Source organism: Cynoglossus semilaevis, chromosome 9, assembly GCF_000523025.1.
Source record: "Cynoglossus semilaevis isolate Cse_v1.0 chromosome 9, Cse_v1.0, whole genome shotgun sequence".
In the NCBI taxonomy this organism is placed as follows: domain Eukaryota; kingdom Metazoa; phylum Chordata; class Actinopteri; order Pleuronectiformes; family Cynoglossidae; genus Cynoglossus; species Cynoglossus semilaevis.
The window spans coordinates 12,387,454-12,396,246 of record NC_024315.1 but is presented as its reverse complement, the minus strand read 5'-3'; the positions used below and the strand labels follow the sequence as shown (position 1 = coordinate 12,396,246).

The following is an 8,793-nucleotide window of genomic DNA, read 5'->3' as shown; positions in this document are numbered from 1 at the left end:
TTGTTGATGTCCTCCAAGAATTCCTCCACCACAATCTGCCACAGACCAGAGTACGTTGCTGATCATAGTCATACAGGGAGAAGGAAAAATCTAATGTTTAACGTTTAGCTTTTTCCTAGTACCTGGGTGTCTGTGAAGAGAAACACCATGTCCTTCCCTTCCACGCCTGCCATTTTATACAACTGCCTTAAGTCCTCATGGAAACTGTCGTAGCTGTAGCCCCGACTCAGCTCGATCTCGAAGCAGCGGTATCCACACATGTGGGCTGCTAACCGAGTGAGCGACTTCTTCCCTGTACCTCCTACTCCCACCAGCAAGGCGTTGCCCCTCTCCTGGCGAATGATACGGGCGATTCTAAAGGATGAAAGGCCGAGCCATAGTCAAGCGTAAGGCCTGAGGATGGACGACTGTACGTCACGATCGATAAGTTTTTACCTGGCGACGTGCTCGATGGCATCCTGGAAGAAAACCAGCTTTGTCTCCTTGGAAAAGGCGGCGTTGTAGTCACTGAGGTAGTCCTCCAGGACAGACTGGATCTTATTCACATCTGTCAAATCTTCATAGACACGGTCGTCCTTCTCTGTGCCCATCTGCAGCAAGCAATGACAAAAGTCCAACATCGGAAAAATCTAATACTTTCTGAACTTCTAATAGTCAGAACTAACCTTAATGAAGTCCCCAAATATGATTGGCTGGTCCACAAAGTACGAGGGCTCCAGATCAATGCTAAAGTGTTTTTCTAAAAGACAGGAATAAAGTTAAATTGTAACCAGAGTTAGTTGATAAAACTGCAGTGGTGTGGTCCGTGAGGGTAATTACCGGCCATTTCACAGAGGACAGTGTTGAAATAAGTCTTATCTTGGTTGTTAATGAGTCGATCGTGGAACACGCGCTGACACTCGTGGCAGAACAGACGGAAAATCTGATTCTTGTCTCGTACCTGACTGGGCTTAGACTGTAGTATACCTGCAAAACCAGAGAAGCGGTTAGGGTTATTTACATTTGTGATCAATATTTACCATCAACTTATGTTTTAACTACAGGAACATCGTTGAGGAGGAGAAAAATTAGTAATTTCAGAGACAAACAATTCTTTTTCACATTTCAAAACAGTTCCAAACTCGTTCAATAAATGAACAACAACAACATTACCAGCATAATTTTGTTTTATACAAATCTGTCAATAATTACAAAACATATGAATTGTGTCAAAATAAAGGCATTAATTATTGTACTGTTAACTAAACTTAATAATGCCTCTGATAATTTAAAGAAAATAACAATTGTAAATACCTCTGAAATCAAGTGTGTAAAACAATTAAAACCTATATATGTAACCTGAGTAATAAAATAACAGGTAGAACTATTTATTTTACAGATATGTCTTACAATGTTACGATGAGAAACCAAACTGAAAATGAATAGAAATAACAAGCCATACATTTTGGGACTATGTATAAGAAAAAATAAGTCATATTGGTGTTTTATATAATTAATAAAATTAATTATAATTTATTATATATATATATAATTTCTTCTTCAGGCAGTATAAAGATATTGGAGATTAATGCAGTTAAATCTAAATGTGATAATATTAAGAAATAATAATATTAAATATATCAGGAAAAAGAGAAGTGGTCTGCTGGTTGGTTCCTATTCAACATAGGTTTGTTTTTCTATGTATTGTATATTCTGCCTGGGGCTAGTTTTATGTTGAAGAAAAACAATGTCTGTTTTTTGCAGTTCGTCTCCGTACTCTGATGATGCCTGGCAGCGATTCACGAGCCGGGGAGTGTCAGGAAAAATAATACGAGGAACCAAATTTAAGGCTGAAGCGGAACTTATAAAGGCTGCTAATGTGGCTAAATGAGACAAAGCACGGCTGCATCTAATATTCTGTATGTTTCTGCATTTCAAGTAAGGACGGGGGCGATGTGGCCCTTTTTTTTTGCAACTGAACAAACAGAGGACTGAGAGGACTATTACAGAGAGCCGCTCTGTATACACCGTTTGTGCTCAGATCTCACCTTGCACACACTTGGACAGGTCTCTGAGATTGAAGACATAGTGGGATTTAGCTGGAGTGGGAAGCAGGTCGACACTTAAACGGTTGTAAATCTCCACGGCAGCATCTACAATCTGTGCAGTACAGTCTTTCACTGCTTGGTAAAAATCAGCCAGGAAACCGTTCAGAATCGCCTGCAAGCCGGTGGATAAGGGGAAAAAAAGGAGGTGAAAAAGGAGACAGGACATTAAGTGGAGAAATGTGAGATTAAAAAAAAAACTTGAAGTGTGGCATGAAACTGAGAAATACGACAGAGTGAGAGCTGGAGCATGAGAACGATAATGCTCAGCCTTGAAGGAAATGGATTTCCGTTGCAGGTTTTTACTGAGTTTTTAGGTGAACGTGTGTCTTTACTTTGAAGATCTGCTTGAGGCTGTGCTCTGAGGGAGTGGGCAGGCACAGCATGCTGAAGTGGCGGATAAATCTGGGAGTCACAGGGTTGCGTCCTCCTCCTGGAGGAGCACATGCCGCTGTGATCGTCATGTCCTACATGAAAAGAAGAAAGAGATTTGAAGGGAAACCAGTTGTAGAAAAACATTGAAGTGAATTGCTGCCCAAGCTTTAAAGTAGGGCAGATAGTTTCTCTTCAGCCAATAGTCCGTTTTCAGAAATAGAAAATTGCTGGGCTTGAAGGCAGTGACCCATCACGTCTTCATGGAGTACAACAGGTGGGGAAAAAGAGAACAATGTGTTTCTATGACCATATGTGAATGGCACCTGCACCATCAGATAAAGGTCTGGCTCCAGGAAATTGGGACAAAAATTGTCACAATAATGTGAAATAATTACATCTTCAAGAAAACATTTATTGATGCTATAAACCAAAGCTAATTTTTCAAAGATTTTAATGCATTTTTTTCCTCTAAAGCCAATGTAGCATTTCCAGTGTTTCCCAGATACATTTGTCCAAATCTGACATCCAAGAAAATTCAAAATGTTTGAAACTGAGATGTTAAGATTATGAAAAACATCCACAGTTTTTGTTTATGAGGTTTCTTTTTGTATGTCAAACATTATTAGTTGGAGTAGTTACAGCTATACAGTCTCTAATGATAAATGGAAAAAGGAAACTATAATAGAGGTATTAACACTACAGAAGTTTTGTGGTAGGGAATGGTTAGTACTTAATGGTGTCTCCTGTGGCAGTATGTGTCAATTGCAAAGACTCACACTGTAAATTTCTCCATTGTGGGACAAAAAAAGGGGCTAAATTATTATTATTATTATTAATTACTATATCTCATCCTAAATGGTAATCTGGGTCATGTACCTGGATCTCCTTCCAGAAGAACTTGCTTCTGTCGTAGAAGCCAGAAAAGTCTTGGAATTGACGAAGCAGTTCTATCGGCGGCTGAGATCCATAAGTGTCCAGCTTTGGCATGTTTAGATCATCCACAAAGACCACAACCTTCTTGTTGGTGGGGGCACCTACAGGACAGGGGTGAGGGAATATGTAAAACTAAAGGATGTATCAACACTGGAGTCAGCTGATGTGTGTAATCTGGACCGAAAGCTGCAGAGAAACTAAGAACGGGAAAAAGAGGAAGGGCTTCTTCAAGGACGTGTACAGTAATGCATCTTCTTTCTCATTTCCTGTCACATTATATGAATACATTAGACCATCATTTCAGGAAGAGCCCGCCTTATTACAGCATGCAAATTATTACACCGCTATGCAATAGCAATATAAACGATCCGCAGCCTCTGATGTGAGTGTCAAAAAAGTGAATGCATTAAAAATATGCGCACTAAAGGAGGCAAGCTAGCATGTAAATTAGAGTCCTAGCTGCGCAACATACAGTATCCGCAGATGGCTCTAACAGTCAGACATCATTAAGTTAAGACTGAGAATAATAAACAGGCCAATAGTAACTAAATAAATCATTAATATCTCAGCATCAGTTGCAGGACGCTAACTCAAGGGTATGATATTCTTTGAACACACCATATGCTCTACCGTCAGAAACATGAAATACACCTATACATTTACTTGGTGTAATCAGCATCTTAAATCTCTCTTAAATAATTTATTAACCCTTTATTAAGCCAGAATATTTTTTCTTGTAGTTCCACTTTTATACACACTTATTAAGCCAGAATATTTTTTCTTGTAATTCTTGTAGTTCCACATTTATACACACATAAGTATTTTGTCTCCAAATTTTGTTGCACTAATGTGTTGGAATGAGTTCTGACATTAAAGGCTAAAAGTTTAATGCGTAGTTTAAATAATCAAATCAAGGTGACCCAAGGTTGTGGGATTAAGGTTAAACAACCTGAAAAGTTCAGGGTATTTTTCTGCTATCCTTTAAAGAAATTTCCCAGATTTCCTACCCAGTAAATTTTTCCTTTTTTTCTCCAGTTTGGACTCGATGATCTCCTGTGTGCAGGCAGAGGAGGACTGAGCAGAGAAGCTGATGTAGACGGGAAGGTAACCAGCCTTCTCCTGGATGCTGTTAAGTAGATCCCGAGCCACCACAGACTGCAAAGAAAATTAAAAATTAAAAGTTTTAAAACACTCAACCTAAAGTGATTCCGTTATTTTTTATTTTACAGATTTGTACTGTTTTAAATTTCTACTGTATGTGCATCAGGGCATGAAAGAAATTCACCATAGAGCTGCATGTGTTTAAGTCAAACAGCAGCCGTTCCAGGATTAAGTAAATGGCATGGGCACGTAAGACGATGTTAATTAACCCGGGGTTTCAGGGATTCCTCAGATCCCCAAAGAGCAATTACTTGCACCTTTGAAATTCCCTGAGATTCTAATTTATTTATTGAGTGAGATTTCTACTATCTTCATTCTTTTCCTTTTTTACATAATGTCCATTGAGATTTGTTCCAGCTCTGTGCCTCCTGTTCATCATTTATGGCTTAAATACAAACCTACTTTCCTCGGAGTGACTAATATCTACATTAAGCACAGTTGAAAGACATTAGTGGGCAAGTATTTCACCAAAATTGCCCTTTAGCTTGATTCTCTGAGTAAATTGCTAACATTTATCTAACACTCACCTTTCCCACACCGGTGCCTCCAGTGAAGAGTACAGAACGCTGCACAGACAGCAGTTTCTCCATCAGGTATCCGTAGCGGACAGTGTCCGCCGTGGGAACCAGCATTTCGAAAAACGGCTGCTCTGTGTTGTAGGTAAACGGGGGGATGATCTTCTCCCAGGGCTCCAGCTGTGGCGGCCAGTGTCGGAAGTTCATGTAGAAGTTCCAGAGGGTTGCATTTTTCGGAAACTGCAGTAATCACATGGTTATGTACAAGAATCAAAGATGTGAGGAATTGACAGCAATGATGTGGATTAACAAAGACGGAAACCAGGGACTGAGGAGACATGTACAAAACAAAAGCTGAGCTGCACAGCAAGGAAGTGCGCGCAAACACAGATTGCTGATGTCACAAACAACACCATTATGTCCTAAAGATCATGCGATCAAACAGATGCGGAGGTACAGCATTGTAGTGATGATGCCAATGATCCTCATCCCACCGACAGTGCTGTGACTTTTACATCTGTTGACGCTGCACTGTCTTCTGCTACAGGAGAAAACCCTCAGACTATGAACTAATTTCCTGTCAAGCTTCATCACATCAATCCTGAGCTTGAATTTCTATTTTATCGTCTTCTATAAATCTTAAATGACTTCACTAACTCTAGAACCAAGGATGCACCAATACCATTAAGGGTATCAGTATTGGGCCAGATACTTCAAACTCCAAATACTTGAACACATCGATCAGGTGACCTAATTTCCATGACAAAGTGACTCTAAGGTATAGGTATCAAAGAGTTATTTAACAATCCGGGCCAAAAACATGAGGAAGACTTACAGTCAGATTTGTTCTGTTAAATAAAGACCCATAATTTCATTCCCTATTAATATACAATGGATTTCTATGACAAATGTTTCACCCACTTATCAGATGTAAAAGACATTTTGGATTTGATTTAGTAAACAAAACTATTTGTTGGACAGACACCTTGAAAGCCGGACACTCAAATAACATGAAATAAAAATCACAGTTTTGTTTCTATTACTATTTAATGTTTTTTTGGAACGCAACCGCATACCAGACTGTAGAGTATGATGGGCTGGATTCAGCCCACGGGCCGTCAGTTGATTATCACTCCTGTACAGTTCGTAACAGTTGTAATGTGTGCTCATGTCAATACCTTAACATGGGCGTTGTCTTCAAACTGCTGTCTCACAAAGGTGTCAAAAGTGTCCCAGTGAGAACTGGTCAGGTTTCCAGCCACTGCCCAGAGGTAACAAAATACGAAGGTCTGACACAAGACACTGTTCAGGACGCTGAAATCCTGATGACGACAAAACACAATTGAGACGGGTTAAAATCCTGGGGTAGCTGCACAAATATTAGTAACAGAGTTACTTCATTCAAATATGTGTGTACTGTTCTGTTGGAGTAAAAGCTCTGCTCACTTTCTGTTCAACTGGCTGTGTTCACTAAAGAGAAAGTTGAATTTAATTCATTTTATTTTTAATATTATACATATTTATTTTATCTGTATCTCGATGTGAATTTAATTCATTTTATTTTTAATATACATTTACATAATTATTTTATCTGTATCTCGGTTGACATTAGCTAACATGGCAACAGCATCAGTTTAAAAACTCTTTGTTTAAAACAGTAATATTTGTTTCCGTTTGGACTGCAAAAAACCCCGTCATTAATGAAAATAAAATAAAAGCAGCTGTAAATATTCTCCTGCTTGGTGTCCAATGGTGTGGGTGGAGCTCACAGCTGTAAACTGCAAATCATCCTATTAGCAGCACAGCTGTGTCCTTACATAACACTGCCTTCCAATTCATTGCATATTTATTGAAATTTAACCTTAAGAAGTATCAGTGATGGTACTCTGTGTCAGAGAATAACAACCCTTTGTCTTTTTTTTTTTTTTAACTTTTTGTGTTTTTTATACCATAGTGAGGTCTGGTCCTCCTTCTCCCAGCAGCAGGGCCTCCACCAGGAAACACAGAGTGGCCACTTTACTGATGTCCACCTGGTGAATCACCTGGGTGCAGTGCTTCAGCACAAACTGGAGACCCTTCTCCACGTACTGCTCAAAGAGTTCCAGCAGGTATGTGCGCACTGGGACTGGAAACTGAAGCAAAAGATGATTTTTTTAAACTTTTGTGATTTTTTTTCACAAAATCAGCTAATTACCTACAACAGGTACAGACATTGCTGAATTAGGTTAACTTGAAATGAGAGCATGTTTTAAATAGTGTAAGAATTAAAGTACACCACTGGAGTTAGTCTTCCTGAGTGGGGATCAATACACAATTGATTACAAACACTAATCACCTAACTGTAATTAAAGCAAATTAATTTAATCAGTGCTATTCCAAATGAGGTCAAATACAACAACTGAAAACTTGAAAATCCTCCTACTTCTACTACAAATACTTAAATAAACACTGAAATAAGAACTATTAGACGTCTCCAGTAAGACGCAGCATTTTCCTGATGCGTCGCTGACACAAACGGAACAGTTTCAGTCCATTAGAAATCGAGACAAAGTTTTTGGAGATGACTCACTATCACTGACCCCACAAAGACTCACGGCTAATTTTAGAAGCTGTAAAGTTAGCTGTGATGTGGCGCCATTAAAGTTTATGCAGATGCACCAGTTCCTCTTATGTCAGACAAGGGACATTAGCATTTATATGGCACTGCACCGAAAGTCAGCGAGAGTCATCGATGTGTCGGAGGAAGAGAAAAGTATGAGGTGAAAAACAAAAGCTGTTCTGTGCAAGAGAACCACGGTCGCACTGTAAAAATAAACATTTGTATTAAAGGTAACTTAACATGTATATAGAATAATAAATTCTCTTTGGTGAAAGCAAGGTTTACTGTACACACCACGTCTCAATGTTGAGGCCCGTGGACCATTAGCAGCCCACGGGACGATATTTTGTGGCCACAGTAAGATATGAAAGTTTAATAAAAATGTGTATTCTAAACACATTTTCATCAAACATTATGGTGTCAATGAGTAGTTTCATGTCTACTTCTACAGATATGTCAGATTTTTATAATTTATAATCCAACAAAGAAGGACAATACAAAGAAAAGGGAGAATTTCAGTTGAAGGAAACCTTGTGTAACCTACGATCAGCAACGACTCAGTTCAACGTTTCATGTCATTATACATTAACTAAAGTGCGCCGGTGTTTCCCCATTGATATTGCTTTAATCCTCATGACTCCAGAAACCATTTGACTGCCTCCAGTCTAGTTCACCGATGGCTAAGGATCCATTTCTTATATCAGACCTATGAGCAGCCACTTGCGGCAGTGCTATAACAAAGTAAAGACAACTCAAGGACTCTGTGGTAATAGGGAAAATAAAAATCTGTATAAGTAAAATAAATCAGTAGAACCAGTCTCACCTTTTCTCCTAGACCACTGATCCATGTCTGGACATAGGGTTTCCACTTCAGCTCGTCTGGATCAATATAAACCATTCCACAGCGACTGACCGTGGCTGGAGAAGCGACGGCCAAGTCCTGCACCTAAAAGCCAAACAACTCGATATTAATTATTTACTCAAGATTTTTTTGTTTAGGTAGTAAATAAAGTAAAAAGGTGTTAAATGGTGAAAACAATTAATTATTTAATTAATAGTAAATTATTCCAAGATTAATTCGACATTTTGTTCTATGCTAGTCTAAAATACCTCAAATACTTTATAA

At 38.8% G+C, this 8,793-nt stretch overlaps 1 protein-coding gene across 1 annotated transcript in view; it reads right to left on the bottom strand.

The window, feature by feature from the left end:
- The window catches only part of LOC103383910 (dynein heavy chain 6, axonemal-like), a 55,489-nt gene that overhangs the window by 20,327 nt on the left and 26,369 nt on the right, over positions 1-8,793 (bottom strand). The window contains 14 exon segments of the mRNA XM_025058692.1: positions 1-2; positions 5-35; positions 123-354; positions 436-590; positions 666-739; positions 820-966; positions 2,028-2,199; positions 2,420-2,551; positions 3,336-3,493; positions 4,400-4,547; positions 5,081-5,308; positions 6,247-6,390; positions 7,018-7,200; positions 8,491-8,613. The exon segment at positions 1-2 is cut by the window's left edge and continues 117 nt beyond it. Of these exon segments, the coding sequence (XP_024914460.1) occupies positions 1-2; positions 5-35; positions 123-354; positions 436-590; positions 666-739; positions 820-966; positions 2,028-2,199; positions 2,420-2,551; positions 3,336-3,493; positions 4,400-4,547; positions 5,081-5,308; positions 6,247-6,390; positions 7,018-7,200; positions 8,491-8,613 (1,929 nt within the window).